Genomic DNA, 21,072 nt, shown 5'->3' with positions numbered 1-21,072 from the left:
ACCAGGTCTCAAGCATACTGTCTCCTGAGCCCCACTTGGTCCACTCCAGGCCTTCAGCCCTGGGTGGATGAACACACAGGCTCCTCCTGACCCTGGGAAGTGCAGAAAGCTGAGCGGCTCCTGACCATGAGCCCTTGAAAACAGGTGAACACAGGGGGCTGTGAGGGTCAGCAGAGCTGGAACACTTATGTGTAAGGGCAGCTGCTGCAGCAGGAGCCCCAGGCAGGTTCTGGTCACCAGGCTGGCCCTACTTCCAGGAACTAGGTACATACTCCCTGTGCCTGCCGGACAAAAGTCCATCACACACTGCTCACTCCTCTCTCACTACCCTAGCTGACCAAAGCAGCCCAGCCTTCCCTCATTTGTTTCACCATGCCATGGTCCCTCCAGATATCAGGCCCTCGCCCAGCGTGTTGCCACTAAGTAGTGCTCTCCTCTTCACCTTCTCAAGACTCACCCAGAAGCCCCTCCCCTGAGGCTTCCTTGGTTCCCGTCTGGGACTGACACCACTCCGTGAACTCGTCCCCCAGCACTAGGCCTTCTGGAGTATTGCTACTTTCTTCAATGTCCCCTTGTAACCAAGCAGGACCCTATGGGGTCTTCCTGGGACAGACCCCTCCACCATATCCTCTGTTGTAGTTCATCTCTTAAGTTCCTAGATAATAGTATCAGATGCACATTTCCTGAGTTGTTTTAAAGGTGCCAAAACCACCACCAAATGGAAGAAGTTAACTACGTGATGACCATGAGCACGTAGCCTCTACACCTACTAGCGCCTAAGGATTGATAATGTAAACACCATGACACTGCCCTGTTACCTCACCATCAACTAGTCAGAGAATTGTGCACGAGCTGATCACATTTGCTGGGACCCCTCTCCCTCACCTCGCCTTTAAAAATGCTTTATAGGGACTTCCCTGGTGGCGCAGTGGTTAAGAATCCACCTGCCAATGCAGGGGACAGGGGTTCGAGCCCTGGTCAGGGAAGATCCCACATGCCGCGGAGCACCTAATCCCGTGCGACACAACTACTGAAGGCCACGCGCCCTAGAGCCCGTGCTCTGCAACAAGAGAAGCCACCACAATGAGAAGACCCCGCTCGCCGCAACTAGAGAAAGCCAGCGCGCAGTAACAAAGACCCAATGCAGCCAAAAAGAAAAAAAAAAGTGCTTTACAGAAACCCTTCAGGGAGTTCAGGGAGTTCAGGGAGTTCAGGGTTTTTGAGCACCAGCCACGGCTTCTCCTTTTATTGGCGCCTTACAGTAAACATTACACTTTACTTCACCATAACCCAGTGTCACTGATAGGGACAGAGTAAAAGGACAAAGCAAGTAATTAAATAGTTAATCCCAGTAAGGGATTATAAGAAAAAAGTATGGGAGACCCCTGTAAGTTAATGATCACTCAAGAAAGCAGGTTTGCTTAACCACAAACCCATGCAACAGAAGCATGAGACATGCTCCAAAACAACACAACAATGGTGGAATGTGACCCATATCCTGCCCAGTGAGCTCCATAAATTAATGATTCCCAGGACACACTCCTCTGCATGCACTAAAAACAAAAATATAAGCAAAGGTTGACATTATACTAAAACTTGAAATGAATTATCGTATTTTATTATATATTACTGCCTTTTTGCTCATTTCCATTGCACCATGACAGTCCTGCTTTGACCATGTAATGACAAAAAAAACTCCTCACCTGGAGGAGCTGATGATGGAAGCCTGATGTCTACTCAAGGATGAGGAAGCAGGTGGTCTTCTCCCCCTCCCCACTCTCCCTTTGATTATAAAACTGTAGCCCACTAACTTGTACCCAATTAATTTGGCTATATTTGGTAAAAATGGTTATTTTAAAGAAAAAATTTTTATTTCACGCCTACAAAAAATTATGTTTTAATAAATATTAAATTTTAGTTTTGCTAATTGAGGTCAGTATCTACTGTCTAAAACTCACTTTTCAAGACAGGATTAAGATGGCAGAGGAGTAGGACGGGGAGCTCACCCTCTCCTACAAAGACATTAAAAATACACCTACAAGTGGAATGATTCACACACACCTACTGAATGCCGGAGGAACACCTCAGACTTCCGAAAGGGCAAGAAAACCTCCACGTAACCGGGAAGGACAAAAGGAAAAAGAAAGGGAATTCCCTGGCGGTGCAGTGGTTAGGACCCCACGTTTCCTCTGCGGGGGTCACAGATGCCATCCCTGGTCAAAGAACTAAGATTCCGAAGCAGTGAGACTCGGCTTAAAAAAAAAAAAAAAAGGCGGGGCGGGGTGGGGAAGGAATCTAGACACTAGGAACCTAGTGCCCCAGGGAAGGAGCAGTGAAGGTAAACATATTCCAGCACCCTGGGAAGCCTGATCACTGACAGGGACCTTAGCCTAGACAAAGGGGAAGGTCCAGACCCTAAGAAGACAGTGCAGCAACGTGTGTGCAATGGCAAACAGAGGGTAATCTGCACGTAAGGTAGGCACCTCCACCCAGTGCAGCACCCTGTGCACCAGAGCCTGAGACGCTCCTCTGTTGGTGGGGGTGGGGTGCTGAATATCAGGCTCCAGAAGTCAGACCAGGGTTGGCTGTGTGGAGACACTTGAAGAGGCTGGACTGTGGCAAATGAGGGTGTACTCCTAAGAAGCCTAGGTCCGGACTTCCCTGGTGGCGCAGTGGTTAAGAATCCTCCTGCCAATGCAGGGGACACAGGTTTGAGCCCTGGTCCAGGAAGATCCCACATGCCACAGAGCAACTAAGCCCACGCGCCACAACTACTGAGCCCGCGTGCCACTGAAGCCCACACACTTAGAGCCTGTGCTCTGCAACAAGAGAAGCCACCGCAATGAAAAGCCTGCGCACCACAACAAAGAGTAGCTCCCGCTCGCTGCAACTAGAGAAAGCCTGCACATAGCAACGAAGACCCAACGTAGCCAAAAAACAAAAAAAACAAAACAAAAAAAAAAACGCAGCAGCAGCCTAGGTTCACCAGAGAGGGAAGGCACAATTACTTGGGGGGGCGGGGGGGATATGGGAAGAGGGGTGGGAAAAATTAGGGGGCTGGGGTTAACATTTACACATTAATATATAAAATGGATAATCAACAAGGACCTGCTGTAGAGCACAGGGAACTCTACTCAGACCCTGTATCTGATAAAAGGAATTTTCCTGGTGGTCCAGAAATTAAGACTCCACGCTCCCAACACAAGAGGGCCGGGGTTCGACCCCTAGTCAGGGAACTAGATCCTGCATGCCACAACTAAGACCCGGTGCAGCCAAATAAATAAATATCAAAAAAAAAATCTGAAAAAGAGCAGATATATGTAAATGTGCAACAGAATGACATTGCTGTACACCTAAAACAAACACAATATGGTAAATCAACTATATGCCAAAATAAAAGAAAAATTCAATTAAAGAAAAGGAAAGAAAAAGAAAAGGAAAGAAGGAAGGAAGAAAGAGAGAAAGAAATCCCTACTCTATTCCCCTCAGGCCTCAGGGACCTAGGCTGGAGTCACATCCATGGAGCTTAAGCAGGTTGGGTCCAAAGGCAGGACCGCTGTGGGCATGAGCGAGCTGGGGAGGATGTGCCAGCAGATGAGCCCTCTTGGACCTGGAGTGCCTGGTCCCTTCTGGATGAGACAAAATCTCCAGATCAAGGCGGGCCCTCCTACAGCTAAACCAAATATAGTGCACCCAAAGGATGGTGGACCCTCTGGGCTAGAAGAGCTTTGAAAAGTCACCTGGGGGCTTCCCTGGTGGCGCAGTGGTTGAGAATCCGCCTGCTAGTGCAGGGGACACGGGTTCGATCCCTGATCTGGGAAGATCCCACATGCCGCGGAGCAACTAAGCCCGTGCGCCACAACTACTGAAGCCCGTGCGCCTAGAGCCTGTGCTCTACCATGAGAGAAGCCACCACAATGAGAAGCCCACGCACTGCAACGAAGAACAGCCCCCGCTCGCCACAACTAGAGAAAGCCTGCGCACAGCAACGAAGACCCAACACAGCCAAAAACAAATAAATAAAATTAAAAATTTTTAAAAAAAAGAAAAGTCACCTGGGCTGCACATCTCCTGGAGGTGGAGTTCCCACCTCCATCCTCCTTCCATAGAGTCCCCCACCAAAGTACACTCAATACCCTCAGCATCGTGGTTTTACAGGGGTTGCAATTTGTCTGGAGGGTGAAGGGTAAGAGGGAAGAAGTAAGGAGACACAAGCCCTTGGGTGTTTTTTCTGGCACATTCTACTCTCAGTTACAACCCAGGAACAGGACTTTCTTTAACTAAGGCCCTGGTTGCCCTAAGACCCAAAGTTGGGCATGCATAACCCTGCCACCATGTGGCAGTTAAGAGTAACAACAGGGCTTCCCTGGTGGCGCAGTGGTTGAGAGTCCGCCTGCCGATGCAGGGGACACGGGTTCATGCCCCGGTCTGGGAAGATCCCACATGCCGCAGAGCGGCTGGGCCCGTGAGCCATGGCCGCTCTGCAACGGGAGGGGCCACAACAGTAAGGCCCGCAAACCGCTAAAAAAAAAAGAGTAACAACAACTCTAAAACCAGTGCTTCTGGATACTTAATATTCACAAGGCCTGTGGGGCTGTAAATAAATGATACCTGCCCTAGAGAAATGTCCGGGAGTAGGTAATCAAAACAGAATTCAAAACAGGGCTGACTTTCAAAACCCAATTTTAAGAGGTACATTTTACTCTGTTTAAAAAAAAAAAAAAGCACACAAAAACATACTCAGCATCGCTAATTATTAGAGAAATGCAAATCAAAACTACAAGGAGGTATCATCTCACACCAGTCAGAATGGCCATCCTCAAAAAGTCTACAAACAGTAAATGCTGGACAGGGTGTGAAGAAAAAGGAACCCTCCTACACTGTTGGGGGGAATGTAAAAGGGCACAGCCAGTATGGAGAGCAGCAGCGAAGTTCCTCAACAAACGAAAAATGAGCAATCATATGATCCGGCAATCCCACTTCTGGGCGAATATCCAGAAAAACACCATAGTTCCAAATGGCTCACGCACCCCTACGTGCACTGCAACAGTATATACAATAACCAAGACAAGGAAGCAACCAAAATGTCCATCGATAAATGAATGGATAAAGAAGATGTGGTAAATATATACAATGTAATATTGGCCACAAAAAAGGACAAAATAATGCTATTTGCAGCAATAAGAAGGACCTAAAGATGATCACAGTAAGTCAAAGAACCAAAAACATCTTATGATATCACTTATGTGTGGAATCTAAAAATTGATACAAATGAACTAATTTACAAAACAGACTCATAGATTTAGAAAAGAAACTTATGGGTAATTCCCCATGAGTCCAGTGGTTAGGGCTCTGAGCTTTCCTTTTTTTTTTTTTTTTTTTTTTTTTGCAGTACGCGGGCCTCTCACTGTTGTGGCCTCTCCCGTTGCGGAGCACAGGCTCTGGACACGCAGGCTCAGCGGCCATTGATCACGGGCCTAGCTGCTCCGCGGCATGTGGGATCTTCCCGGACCAGGGCACGAACCCGTGTCCCCTGCATCGGCAGGCAGACGCTCAACCACTGCACCACCAGGGAAGCCCAGGGCTCTGAGCTTTTACTGTCAAGGTCCGGGTTCTATCCGTGGTCACCGAACTAAGATCCCAGAAGCTGCGCGGCATGGCCAAAAAAAACAAGAAAAGAAAAGGAAAGAAAATCATGGTTACCAAAGGGGATAGAGGGCAAGGAGGGATAAATTTGTAGGTTGGGATTAACATGTACACACGAATGTATATAAAACAGACAATCGACAAGGACCTACTGTAGAGCACAGGGAACTCTACTCAACACTCTTTCATAACCTTTATAAGAAAAGAATTCAAAAAAGAATATATATAACATTCTCTTTTTTGTACATGTGAAACTAACAAACACTGTAAACTATACTCCAATAAAAATTTAAAGAAAAAAAATAACAGGAAAAAAATTGTAAAAAACATAAACATGTGGAGGTTAAACAATATTTTACTAAACAACCAGTGGATCACTGAAGAAATCAAAGAGGAATTCAAAAAATACCTAGAGATTTCTGATGACAATGCTATGAGATTGGAAATCACAAGAAAAAAACTGTAAAAAACAAATACATGCAGGCTAAACAGTGCGCTACTAAATAACCAAGAGATCACTGAAGAAATCAAAGAAGAATAAAAAAATACATAGAAACAAGTAACAATGAAAACAGGACGACCCAAAACCTATGGGACACATTAAAAGCAGTTCTAAGAGGGAAGTTTACAGCAATTCAATCTCACCTCAAGAAATAAGAAAAATCGCAAATAAACAATCTAACCCTACACTTAAAACATCTAGAGAAAGAAGAACAAAGAAAACCCAAAGTCAGTAGAAGGAAAGAAATAAAAGATCAGGGCAGGGGATTAGGGAAGATGGCGGAAGAGTAAGTCGCGGAGATCAACTTCCTCGCCACAGATACACCAGAAATACATCTACACGTGGAACAACTCCTACATAACACCTACTGAACGCTGGCAGAAGACCTCAGACCTCCCAAAAGGCAAGAAAGTCCCCCGTACCTGGGTAGGGCAAAAGAAAAAAGAATTAACAGAGACAAAAGGATAGGGACGGGACCTGCACCAGTGGGAGAGAGTCGTGAAGGAGGAAAGGTTTCCACACACTAGAAGCCCCTTCGCGGGCGGAGACTGCGGGTGGCGGAGGGGGGAAGCTTCGGAACCGCGGAGGAGAGCACATTAACAGGGGTGCAGAGGGAAAAGCAGAGAGATTCCCGCACAGAGGATCGCTGCTAACCAGCACTCACCAGCCCAAGAGGCTGGTCAGCTCACCCGCTGGGGCGGGCGCGGCTGGGAGGTGAGGCTCGGGCTTGGGCTTCGGTCTGGAGTACAGGGAGAGGACTGGGGTTGGCGGTATGAACACAGCCTGCAGGGGGTTAGTGCACCACGGCTAGCTGGGAGGGAGTACGGAAAAGTCTGGACCTGCCGAAGAGGCAAGAGACTTATTCATCCCTCTTCGTTTCCTGTTGCGCGAGGAGAGGGGATTAAGAGCGCTGCTTAAAGGAATTCCAGAGACGGGCGCGAGCCTCGGCTAAAAGCGCATCCCCCAGAGACGGGCATGAAACGCTAACGCTGCTGCTGCCGCCACCAAGAACCCTGTGTGCAAGCACAGGTCACTATCCACACCCCACTTCCGGGAAGCCTGTGCAGCCCGCCACTGCCAGGGTCCCGGGATCCAGGGACAACTTCCCCGGGAGAACACATGGCGCGCCTCAGGCGGGTGCAATGTCACGCCGGCCTCTGCCACCGCAGGCTCACCCCGCACTCCGTTCCCCTCCCTCCCCCCCAGCCTGAGTGAGCCAGAGCCCCCGAAGCAGCTGCTCCTTTAACCCCGTCCTGTCTGAGCGAAGAACAGACGCCCTCCTGCGACACACAGAGGCGAGGCCAAATCCAAAGCTGAGCTCCTGGGAGCTGTGAGAACAAAGAGAAAGGGAAATCTCTCCCAGCAGCCTCAGAAGCAGCAGATTAAAGCTCCACAATCAACTTGATGTGGTGGACTTTGAGAGCAAGATTTATGATTTTTTCCCCTTTTAGTCTTTTTGTGAGTATGTATGTATATGCTTCTGTGTGAGATTTTGTCTGTATACCTTTGCTACCACCATTTGTCCTAGGGTTCCATACGTCCGTCTTTTGTTTGTTTTAATTTTTTTCTTAATAATTATTTAATAACTTTATATTTTATCTTACTTTATTTTACTTTATCTTTTTTTCCTTCCTTCCCTCCTTCCTTCCTCCCTCCCTCCCCTTTCCTTCCTTCCTTCCTTCCTGCTTTCTTTCTTTTCTTTCTTTCTTTCTACTAATTCCTTCTTTCTACTTTTTCTCCCTTTTATTCTGAGCCATATGGATGAAAGGTTCTTGGTGCTGCAGCCAGGAGTCAGTGCTGTGCCTCTGAGGTGGGAGAGCCAACTTCAGGACACTGGTGCACAAGAGACCTCCCAGCTCCACATAATATCAAACAGCGAAAATCTCCCAGAGATCTCCATCTCAACACCAGCACCCAGCTTCACTCAACGACCAGCAAGCTACAGTGCTGGATACCCTATGCCAAACAACTAGCAAGACAGGAACACAACCCCACCCATTAGCTGAGAGGCTGCATAAAATCATAATAAGTCCACAGACACCCCAAAACACACCACCAGACGTGGACCTGCCCACCAGAAAGACAAGATCCAGCCTCATCCACCAGAACACAGGCACTAGTCCCCTCCATCATGAAGCCTACACAACCCACTGAACCAACCTTAGCCACTGGGGACAGACACCAAGAACAGCGGGAACGACAAACCTGCAGCCTACAAAGAGGAGACCCAGAACACAGTAAGATAAGCAAAATGAGAAGACAGAAAAACACATAGCAGATGAAGGAGCAAGATAAAAACCCACCAGATGTAACAAATGAGGAGGAAATAGGCAGTCTACCGGAAAAAGAATTCAGAATAATGATAGTAAAGATGATCCAAAATCTTGGAAATAGAATAGACAAAATGCAAGAAACATTTAACAAGGACCTAGAAGAACTAAAGATGAAACAAACAACGATGAACAACACAATAAATGAAATTAAAAACACTCTAGATGGGATCAATAGCAGAATAACTAAGGCAGAAGAACGGATAAGTGACCTGGAAGATAAAATAGTGGAAATAACTACTGCAGAGCAGAATAAAGAAAAAAGAATGAAAAGAACTGAGGACAGTCTCAGAGACCTCTGGGACAACATTAAACGTACCAACATTCGAATTATAGGGGTTCCAGAAGAAGAAGAGAAAAAGAAAAGGACTAAGAAAATATTTGAAGAGATTATAGTTGAAAACTTCCCTAATATGGGAAAGGAAATAGTTAATCAGTCCAGGAAGCACAGAGAGTCCCATACAGGATAAATCCAAGGAGGAATACGCCAAGACACATATTAATCAAAGTGTCAAAAATTAAATACAAAGAAAACATGTTAAAAGCAGCAAGGGAAAAACAACAAATAACACACAAGGGAATCCCCATAAGGTTAACAGCTGATCTTTCAACAGAAACTCTGCAAGCCAGAAGGGACTGGCAGGACATATTTAAAGTGATAAAGGAGAAAAACCTGCAACCATGATTACTCTACCCAGCAAGGATCTCATTCAGATTTGATGGAGAAATTAAAACCTCTACAGACAAGCAAAAGCTGAGAGAGTTCAGCACCACCAAACCAGCTTTACAACAAATGCTAAAGGAACTTCTCTAGGCAAGAAATATAAGAGAAGGTAAAGACTTACAATAATGAACAATTAAGAAAACAATTAAGAAACTATTAAGAAAATGGGAATAGGAACATACATATCGATAATTACCTTAACTGTAAATGGACTAAATGCTCCCACCAAAAGACAGAGAGTGGCTGAATGGATACAAAAACAAGACCCATATATATGCTGTCTACAAGAGACCCATTTCAGACCTAGAGACACATACAGACTGAAAGTAAAGGGATGGAAAAAGATACTCCATACAAATGGAAACCAAAAGAAAGCTGGAGTAGCAATTCTCATATCAGACAAAACAGACTTTAAAATAAAGACTATTAGAAGACACAAAGAAGGACACTACATAATGATCAAGGGATCAATCCAAGAAGAAGATATAACAATTGTAAATATTTATGCACCCAACATAGAAGCACCTCAATACATAAGGCAAATACTAACAGCCATAAAAGGGGAAATCGACAGTAACACATTCATAGTAGGGGACTTTAACAGCCCACTTTCACCAATGGACAGATCATCCAAAATGAAAATAAATAAGGAAACACAAGCTTTAAATGATACATTAAAAGAGATGGACTTAATTGATATTTATAGGACATTCCATCCCAAAACGACAGAATACACATTTTTCTCTCCAGGATAGATCATATCTTGGGTCACAAGTCAAGCCTTGGTAAATTTAAGAAAATTGAAATTGTTTCAAGTATCTTTTCCGACCACAATGCTATGAGACTAGATATCAATTACAGGAAAAGATCTGTAAAATATACAAACACGTGGAGGCTAAACAATACACTACCTAATAACGAAGTGATCACTGAAGAAGTCAAACAGGAAATTTAAAAATACCTAGAAACAAATGACAATGGAGACACGACGACCCAAAACCTATGGGATGCAGCAAAAGCAGTTCTAAGAGGGAAGTTTATAGCAATACAATCCTACCTTAAGAAGCAGGAAACATCTCGAATAAACAACCTAACCTTGCACCTAAAGCAATTAGAGAAAGAACAAAAAATCCCCAAAGTTAGCAGAAGGAAAGAAAACATAAAAATCAGATCAGAAATAAATGAAAAAGAACTGAAGGAAACAATAGCAAAGATCAATAAAACTAAAAGCTGGTTCTTTGAGAAGATAAACAAAATTGATAAACCACTAGCCAGACTCATCAAGAAAAAAAGGGAGAAGACTCAAATCAATATAATTAGAAATGAAAAAGGAGAAGTAACAACTGACACTGCAGAGATACAAAAGATCATGAGAGATTACTACAAGCAACTCTATGTCAATGAAATGGACACCCTGGAAGAAATGGACAAATTCTTAGAAGTGCACAACCTGCCAAGGCTGAATCAGGAAGAAATAGAAAATATGAACAGACCAATCACAAGCACTGAAATTGAAACTGTGATTAAAAATCTTCCAAAAAACAAAAGCCCAGGACCAGATGGCTTCACAGGCGAATTCTATCAAATATTCAGAGAAGAGATAACACCTATCTTCTCAAACTCTTCCAAAATATAGCAGAGGGAGGAAGACTCCCAAACTCATTCTACGAGGCCACCATCACCTTGATACCAAAACCAGACAAGGATGTCACAAAGAAAGAAAACTACAGGCCAATATCACTGATGAACATGGATGCAAAAATCCTCAACAAAATACTAGCAAACAGAATCCAACAGCACAATAAAAGGATCATACACCATGATCAAGTGGGGTTTATTCCAGGAATGCAAGGATTCTTCAATATATGCAAAACAATCAATGTGATAAACCATATTAACAAATTGAAGTAGAAAAACCATATGATCATCTCAATAGATGCAGAGAAAGCTTTCGACAAAATTCAACACCCATTTATGATAAAAACCCTGCAGAAAGTATGCATAGAGGGAACTTTCCTCAACATAATAAAGGCCATATATGACAAACCCACAGCCAACATCGTCCTCAATGGTGAAAAACTGAAAGCATTTCCACTAAGATCAGGAACAAGACAAGGTTGCCCACCCTCACCACTCTTATTCAACATAGTTTTGGAAGTTTTAGCCACAGCAATCAGAGAAGAAAAGGAAATAAAAGGAATCCATATCAGAAAAGAAGAAGTAAAGCTGTCACTCTTTGCAGATGACATGATACTATACATAGAGAATCCTAAAGATGCTACCAGAAAACGACTAGAGCTAATCAATGAATTTGGTAAAGTAGCAGGATACAAATTAATGCACAGAAATCTCTGGCATTCCTATACACTAATGATGAAAAATCTGAAAGTGAAATCAAGAAAACACTCCCATTTACCAGTGCAACAAAAAGGATAAAATATCTAGGAATAAACCTACCTAAGGAGACAAAAGACCTGTATGCAGAAAACTATAAGACACTGATGAAAGAAATTAAAGAGGATACAAATAGATGGAGAGATATATGATGTTCTTGGATTGGAAGCATCAACATTGTGAAAATGACTCTACTACCCAAAGCAATCTACAGATTCAATGCAATCCCTATCAAACTGCCACTGGCATTTTTCACAGAACTAGAACAAAAAATTTCACAATTTGTATGGAAACACAAAAGACCCTGAATAGCCAAAGCCATCTTGAGAACGAAAAACGGAGCTGGAGGAATCAGGCTCCCTGACTTCAGACTATACTACAAAGCTACAGTAATCAAGACAGTATGGTACTGGCACAAAAACAGAAAGATACATCAATGGAACAGGATAGAAAGTCCAGAGATAAACCCACACACATATGGTCACCTTGTCTTTGATAAAGGAGGCAGGAATGTACAGTGGAGAAAGGACAGCCTCTTCAATAAGTGGTGCTGGGAAAACTGGACAGGTACATGTAAAAGTATGAGATTAGATCACTCCCTAACACCATACACAAAAATAAGCTCAAAATGGATTAAAGACCTAAATGTAAGGCCAGAAACTATCAAACTCTTAGAGGAAAACATAGGCAGAACACTCTATGACATAAATCACAGCAAGATCCTTTTTGACCCACCGCCTAGAGAAATGGAAATAAAAACAAAAATAAACAAATGGGACCTAATGAAACTTCAAAGCTTTTGCACAGCAAAGGAAACCATAAACAAGACCAAAAAGACAACCCTCAGAATGGGAGAAAACATTTGCAAATGAAGCAACTGACAAAGGATTAATCTCCAAAATTTATAAGCGGCTCATACAGCTCAATAACAAACAACCCAATCCAAAAATGGGCAGAAGACCTAAACAGACATTTCTCCAAAGAAGATATACAGACTGCCAACAAACACATGAAAGAATGCTCAACATCATTAATCATTAGAGAAATGCAAATCAAAACTACAATGAGATATCATCTCACACCAGTCAGAACGGCCATCATCAAAAAATCTAGAAAGAATAGATGCTGGAGAGGGTGTGGAGAAAAGGGAACACTCTTGCACTGCTGGTGGGAATGTGAATTGGTACAGCCACTATGGAGAACAGTATGGAGGTTCCTTAAAAAACTACAAATAGAACTACCATATGACCCAGCAATCCCACTACTGGGCATATACCCTGAGAAAACCATAATTCAAAAAGAGTCATGTACCAAAATGTTCACTGCAGCTCTATTTACAATAGCCAGGAGATGGAAGCAACCTAAGTGTCCATCATTGGATGAATGGATAAAGAAGATGTGGCACATATATACAATGGAATATTACTCAGCCATAAAAAGAAACTAAATTGAGCTATTTGTAACAAGGTGGATAGACCTAGAGTCTGTCATACAGAGTGAAGTAAGTCAGAAAGAGAAATACAAATACCGTATGCTAACACATATATATGGAATTTAAGAAAAAAATGTCATGAAGAACCTTCGGGTAAGACAGGAATAAAGACACAGACCTACTAGACAATGGACTTGATAATGGGGAGGCGGAAGGGTAAGCTGTGACAAAGCGAGAGAGAGGCATGGACATATATATACTACCAAATGTAAGGTAGATAGCTAGTGGGAAGCAGCCGCATAGCACAGGGAGATCAGCTTGGTGCTTTGTGACCGCCTGGAGGGGTGGGATAGGGAGGGTGGGAGGGAGGGAGACGCGAGAGGGAAGAGATATGGGAAGATATGTATATGTATAACTGGTTCACTTTGTTATAAAGCAGAAACCAACACACCATTGTAAAGCAATTATACTCCAATGAAGGTGTAAAAAAAAAAGATCAGGGCAGAAATAAATGAAATAGAAATGAAGAAAACAATAGCAAAGATCAATAAAACTAAAAGCTGGTTCTTTCACAAGATAAACAAAATTGATAAACCTTTAGCCAGACTCACCAAGAAAAAAAGGGAGAGGACGTAAACCAATAAAATTAGAAATGAAAAGGGAGACATCACAACTGACACCGCAGATATACAAAGAATTACAAGAGACTACTACAAACAACTATATGCCAATAAAATGGACAACCATGAAGGGACAAATTCTTGTAAAGGTTCAATATCCTAAGACTGAACCAGGAAGAGTTAGAAATATAAACACACTTATCACAAGTAATGAAATTGAAAACATAATTAAAAATCTTCCAACAAACAAAAGTCCAGGACCAGATGGCTTCACAGGTGAATTCTATCAAACATTTAGAGAAGAGCTAACACCCATCCTTCTCAAACTCTTCCAAAAAATTGCGGAGGAAGGAACACTCCCAAACTCATTCTATGAGGCCACCGTCACCCTGATACCAAAACCAGACAAAGATACTACAAAAAAAGAAAATTACAGACCAGTATCACTGATGAATATAGATGCAAAAATCCTCAACAAAATACTAGCAAACAGAATCCAACAACACACTCAAAGGATCATATACCATGATCAAGTGGGATTTATCCCAGGGATGCAAGGATTCTTCAATATACGCAAATCAATCAATGTGATACACCACATTAACAAATTGAAGAATAAAAACCATATGATCATCTCAATACATGCAGAAAAAGCTTTTGACAAAATTCAATACCGGTTTATGATAAAAACTCTCCAGAAAGTGGGCATACAGGGCACCTACTGTATAATACAGAGAACTCTACTCAATATTCTGTGATAACCTATCTGAGAAAAGAATCTGAAAAAGAATGAATATATGTATATGTATAACTAAATCACTTTGCTGTACACCTGAAACACAACATCGTAAATCAACTATACTCCAGTATAAAATTTTGTAACGTAAAACAAACTCCCAAAAAACTCTCACTTTTCAAATAGCTCTTTGTTGCTATGTTATATTACTGTAAAGATTAATTAAGTTATTAAAAAGATATTCTAAGCTTGTTTCTAAAGCTGATCACTGTAATCTATCCTTGGATGAAAATTAGATGCCCATAATGTATAACCAGGGGATTATACATACAAGGGAAAAAAAATCATTTAGAGCTTCCCTGGTGGCGCAGTGGTTAAGAATCCGCCTGCCAATGCAGGGGACACGGGTTCAAGTCCTGGTCTGGGAAGATCCCACATGCCGCAGAGCAACTAAGCCCGTATGCCACAACTACTGAGCCTGCGCTCTACAGCCTGCGAGCCACAACTACTGAAGCCCGTGCGCCTAGAGCCTGTGCTCCGCAACAAGAGAAGCCACCGCAATGGAAGTCTGCACACCAAAGTGAAGAGTAGCCCCCGCTTTCTGCAACCAGAGAAAAGCCTGCGCGCAACAACAAAGACCCAACGCTGGCAAAAATAAAATAAATAAATTTGTTAAAAAAAATCATTTAAAAGAATGTGTCCAACCCAGATAAAAGGCCTCTTATCAGGTATTCTTAAGTACATCAGGCACAAAGAAACTGAAGGGAATCAACTTCCAAGAATTAAGGTACTTTTACCCTAATTACTAGAAGTGCCCAACGGAGAACTTCCTGAGCACTGATGTCAGTCTTCCCCTCCTCCCAAGGGTCTGACCCTTTATTTCCAGTTTGCAGCAACACGGTTCACCACTGGGGACACCTTCTGTACTACTCCTTTGTGGCAATTTCTCTGGCATTAACACCTCGTTGGGAGACTACTTTAGAAGAGATTACATCTAGGGACTTCCCTGGTGGTCCAGTGGTTGGGACTCCGTGCTCCCAATGCAGGGCGCCCGGGTTCGATCCTTGGTCAGGAAACTAGATCCCACATGCCGCAACTAAAGATCCCGAATGCAGCAATGAAGATCCCACGTGCAGCAACAAAGACCTGATGCAGCCAAATGAGTAAATAAATATTAAAAAAAAAAAGAGGAGATAACATCTAAAGTTGTAAATCTTGATTAAATTGCACGGTGGGTGGATTTTGACAGGGAAACGAAACTTTTAGATAGCTAACCATTGCTCCAGTGGAAGCTGCTGTGTCCTTGGAAATGGCTGCTCCAACAAGGGCTATCTTACAGGCGGGAGCCATTCCTCCAGCGGAGACTATTATCCCAGGGAAAAATGCACCCAAGGGTAAGGAGAGACCTCCGATATATTCAGGAGCTCCTCTGTACTCCGAGTTACCCAAGGGGCCCATTTTCAGTCCAGCTAGCACCCGCAGAGGCATAAGTTACTAACCAACTGCCTCTAGGGTTCTGCCTCTAAGAGAAATTTATAATAAAAATCAAGAAACAATAAGAGGGCTTCCCTGGTGGCGCAGTGGTTGAGAATCCGCCTGCCAATGCAGGGGACATGTGTTCGAGCCCTGGTCCGGGAAGATCCCACATGCCACGGAGTGACTAAGCCTGTGCGCCACAGCTACTGAGCCTGCGCTCTAGAGCCCGCGAGCCACAACTACTGAGACTGCATGCCACAACTACTGAAGCCTGTGAGCCTAGAGCCCGTGCTCTGCAAGAGAAGCCACCTCAATGAGAAGCCCGCACACTGCAACGAAAGGGTAGCCCCCGCTCGCTACAACTAGAGAAAGCCCACATGCAGCAACGAAAATCCAATGCAGCCAAAAATAAATAAATTAAAATAAATAAATTTTTTAAAAAAAGAAACAATACGAGTTCATGTGCTTTTTTTCAATGTCCGATTTAAGTCTCGCAGAAGTTGGAAAGTTTTGCTGAAGATTCTAAGCTTTCCACAAAGTTTATTTGGTTAATGATCTCACCAGGGGGGATTTACAAATCTTATCCAACTACTGCACCCCAGAGAAAGAACAGCATATAATACTGGCAGCCTGAGACCAACAGGGCCACACAGTGTACCGCTTGCAGAACAAAGCTGTCCCCGAGGCAGACCCACAGTGGAATTACTAAATAAATTCTATTCATAGGGATAGATGGGACCATGATTAATTGTTTAATAAAGGCTATAAAATTTTTTTCAGTAAAACCTGTCAATTACAAAGAAGTAAAAAAAGTCCAACAGGAATTAAACGAAAATCTGACAGTATTTCAAGAAAGGTTAATAGAAACTTTTAAAAAGTATATGAATGTGGATCCCTCCTCTCGGTAGGGACAGGCCCTTTTGGCTATGCATTTCATAGCCCAGTCTGCCCCAGACATCAGGCACAAAATTCAAAAAGCAATGGCCGGACTTCCCTGGTGGCACAGTGATTAAGAATCCATCTGCCAATGCAGGGGACATGGGTTTGATCTCTGGTCCGGGAAGATCCCACACACCGCGGAGCAACTAAAGCTCCTGCGCCACGACTACTGAGCCTGCGCTCTAGAGCACACGAGCTACAACTACTGAAGCCCGCACACCACAACTACTGAAGCCCGTGCACCTAAAGCCCGTGCTCTGCAGCAAGAGAAGCCACTGAAATGAGAAGCGTGTGCACCACAATGAAGAGTAGCCCCCGCTCTCTACAACTAGCGAAAGCCCGCGTGCAGCAACAAAGACCCAACGCAGCCAAACAAACATACATTTTTTAAATAAATAAATAAATAAATATGTGGTAAAAAGCAATGGCCGGTCCTCAGACACCTATAAGCGACTTGCTCCAATTGGCTTATTCAGTTTTCAATAATAGGAATATAACCTAAAAGATTAAATGCACCCAAAGAAATATACAAAAGGCCCAAATGATGGCAGTAACTTGATCCTCTGAAAAACCACTAAAGGGGAGGCTGGGCTTTCTGGGCCAATCTGGCCATGGTAAACCACAGGGCCCGTGGGTACCGAGACAGTGTACCCTACATGGACAAGGGGGCACTGAAGGAAAGACTGTCATCAATGTACCCTTTGCAAATAGCCAGGGCACTGGCAGAGGGAATGCCCCAGATGCCAGAAAGCGACAGGGATCCCTCGGCCTTTGATGGTTTTACAATCGAAAGACTGAGGGGGGCCCAAGGCCAAAAGGGGATCCACCTAGAGATACCATCTACATAACTACTGTCAAGCCTCAAACTTCAGGTGGTAATTGACGTGGTGAGCCACTTGATAAAATTTCTCATAAACACCAGTGCAACCCTTTCAGTCTTAACCCAAGACTGAAAGCCTTAACAACCATAGGAAATATGTAATGGGAGTGTCAAGAAAGAGACAGGGGCACACCTCCCTGGGACCCCTTTTGTGCAACATCAATGGCTGGTCGTTTTTACATTCCTTTTTGTTTGTGCCTGATTGTCCTCTCTCTTTAATGGAAGGGACTTATAACTAGATTAGGGGACACTTTGTTTCTCGAGGGACAAGGAAGCCACCCTTATCACTAAATGATATTAACCAAAAAAAAAGAAAAACAGAGTAAATCTATAACTAAAATAAAAGTCTCGGGCTTCCCTGGTGGCACAGTGGTTGAGAGTCCGCCTGCCGATGCAAGGAACACGGGTTCGTGCCCCGGTCCGGGAAGATCCCACATGCTGCAGAGCTGCTGGGCCCATGAGCCATGGCCACTGTGCGCGTCCAGAGCCTGTGCTCTGCAATGGGAGAGGCCACAACAGTGAGAGGCCCGCGTACCGCCAAAAAAAAAAAAAAAAAGTCTCAATAAACCCCTAAGTATAAAACATTAAGGTTCCGGGCCTAGCCAAAAGCAAACAGATTGAGGCCTCAAGTAACTGCCTTCCAGATTTGTAAAATGTTTTGAAAAAATGGTTTGGGTCTCCAAGACAGTGGCTACAATCTCTTTTAATAACTCTTCTAATGCTTATTGCTGTACTTCTTTCTTTTTTTCTTAAATAAACTTATTTATTTTATTTATGTATTTAGTTTTTTGGCTGCGTTGGATCTTTGTTGCTGCACGTGGGCTTTCTCTAGTTGCAGAGAGTGGGGGCTACTCTTCATTGTGGTGCACAGGCTTCTCACTGTGGTGGCTTCTCTTGTTGCGGAGCACGGGCTCTAGGCGTGTGGGCTTCAGTAGTTGTGGCTCATGGTCTCTAGAGCGCAGGCTCAGTAGTTGTGGTGCACGGGCTTAGTTGCTCCTTGGCATGTGGGATCTTCCCAGACCAGGGATTGAACCTGTGATCCCTGCCTTGGCAGGCGGATTCTTAACCACTGCACCACCAAGGAAGTCCCTGCTGTATTTCTTTCAATTTGTATCTTTTATAAACTCATCCACTGATGCTTAACGTCCACAAGGGCTAAAAGAATAATGTTAATGGGCTTCCCTGGTGGCGCAGTGGTTGGGAGTCCGCCTGCCGATGCAGGGGACATGGGTTCATGCCCCAGTCCAGGAGGATCCCACATGTCACGGAGAGGCTGGGCCCATGAGCCATGGCCACTGAGCCTGCGCCTCTGGAGCCTGTGCTCCACAATGGGAGAGGCCACAGCAGTGAGAGGCCCGAGTACCGCACAAAAAAAAAAAAAGAAAGAATAATGCTAACAGGAGGGGCATTGGCTTCTGGTTCTTCTAACAGAGAAGGGACAGTCAGCCAGGTGTTTTACTTCTTCCCCAGGCAGGCCTACATTCCATCTCAGCAGAAAGTAGTTAATGATAGGTTGTCACCCATTACCCCCCTTTAAGCATAAAGGGTAAACACCTGGAGCGGGGAATGATACGGACAGAGTAAAAGGACAAAGTAGGTGATTAAATAGTTAATCCCAGTAAGTGGTTATAAGTAAAGAAAACAGTATGGGAGACCCCTGTAAGTTAATGATCACTCAAGAAAGCAGGTTCGCTTAACCACAAAACCATGCAACAGAAGCATGAGACATGCCACAAAACAACAAAACAATGGTGGAATGAGACCCACATCCTGCCCAGTGAGCTCAGGTTAATGATTCCTAGGACACACGTGCACTAAAAACAAACATATAAGGAAAGGGTGACATTATACTAAAACTTGAAATGATTTATCATATGTTAGTGTATGTTACCGCCTTTTTGCTCATTTCCATTGCGCCATGACAGTCCTGGTTTGACCATGTAGGAACAAGAAAACTCCCCACCCGACTTGGAAAAGGAACTGATGATGGAAGCTTGATGTCTCCTCAATAATGAGGAAGAAGGTGGTCTTCTCACCCTCCCCATTCTTCCTTTGATTATAAAACTATAGCTCACCATGTTTTCCAGATGGCACCCTCTCACCCACCCCCTTGTAAGCCTCTCAAGTGTCCTACTCTAATAAGTCACTTCTTATCTATCACTCTGCCTCTCCCTGAATTCTTTCTGCTCTAACGAACGGGAGCTACTCGGACCACGCACACCCCACCCCCAATGCACTTCTGCGGTTTCATCAGTAGATTGGCTTTACTGCTCCGGGGCAAGCAGACCCACGTTTGGTTCAGTTACACCCTCACCCAAGCCCCACTGAAGTGGCGGCCAGGTCTGAGCTGTGCCTAAGAAGCACCCCATCCCTACAGAGTAAACACATGTGTTTACTGCACCAGGACATGCTCCTCTGGTCGACCTGATAAGCGACTCTCTGGACTGCCTCCGGCTCCAGGGCGCTCATCAACCTTCTAGGTCCAGGCAGTCAAGGCCCAAATTTTGCAGCTTCCCAATCATCCCCCCTCTCAGTTCTCCGGGATAGCCCAGGCCTCCGGCCAACTTCCTAGTTCAGTCCAGGCAAGGATCAGGGCTTGGGGAGGGGCTGGCTTCCTGCTCCGTCTGGCCTGTTTGTCCATCACAACAGACAACTTAGGAAGAGAGGCAATGAGGAAACCAACCAAGGCCGGGATGTGCGGACCAGGTGCGGGCGGGGAGCGAAGGCTCCGGGCAAGCGGTCGGCGCACTCAAGTTAGGCGCACACGTGGCCGCAGACTCCTTGGGCATGTGCAGGTCACGGGGAGAGTTGCGGGTGGCACCAGACTGGTCGAGGCTGGAGTCTCTACCCCAGGACTCTTAAGGACACCGACGGGAACCCACACAGGGCCCCAGCTCAACGTTCCTCAGTTGCCCAGAGCCCCCCACTTACCTCCTCCGCTGCGCTTGCCGCCTCTGCGGGGCGCGCTGCCTTTTCGGGCGCGGGGCATGCCGGGAATCGGGCGCGGCGGGGCGCGGGGTCAGGGACCCGGCGGGCGGGGGCTCCAGACCAGCGAGTCGCCGGCCAATGCGCTGAGTTGAGACTTGGGCAGACGACGGGAGCCACACGCCTCGCGCGCCACCATCTTCGCGAGGCGCCCCGCCCTGCCGAACGTGTCGAAGCGCCCCGCCCTGCTAGATGGGTGGCCGGGAAGGCGAGTTCCTGGTCTCTCGGTTCATGGAACCTCTCCATGAGGCCGAAACTACTATTCCCAAGGTGCTGCGCGCGGATTACCCCCCGCTGGGCGCAGAGCACCTTGGGAATTGTAGTCAGCTCCCGGGACCCACAAGCCCACGACGCTCTAGCTGAACTATGCACCCACAATGCCTTGCGGCGTTCCCACCCCCCCCCCCC

At 44.9% G+C, this 21,072-nt stretch overlaps 1 protein-coding gene across 8 annotated transcripts in view; it reads right to left on the bottom strand.

Moving 5' to 3' along the window:
- Window positions 1–20,846, bottom strand: part of IFRD2 (interferon related developmental regulator 2) — a 31,754-nt gene extending 10,908 nt beyond the window's left edge. For 3 of the 8 annotated variants that reach the window (XR_004352193.1, XR_004352194.1, XM_032648568.1), the window contains exon 1: window positions 20,611–20,845. Coding sequence is in view for 3 of the 8 variants with exons in the window: in XM_032648568.1 (XP_032504459.1) it covers window positions 20,611–20,668 (58 nt within the window). In the remaining 5 variants the exon portion in view is untranslated. Of the gene's footprint in view, window positions 1–20,610 lie in introns of all 8 variants that reach the window. The other 5 variants (XR_004352197.1, XM_032648569.1, XM_032648570.1 and 2 more) reach the window with 2 other exon arrangements.
- Between the last annotated feature and the right edge of the window lie 226 nt (window positions 20,847–21,072).

The sequence above is a fragment of the Phocoena sinus genome, chromosome 11 (genome assembly GCF_008692025.1).
Source record: "Phocoena sinus isolate mPhoSin1 chromosome 11, mPhoSin1.pri, whole genome shotgun sequence".
In the NCBI taxonomy this organism is placed as follows: domain Eukaryota; kingdom Metazoa; phylum Chordata; class Mammalia; order Artiodactyla; family Phocoenidae; genus Phocoena; species Phocoena sinus.
The sequence above is the reverse complement of the archived record's forward strand: the minus strand, read 5'-3'. Positions and strand labels throughout refer to the sequence as shown.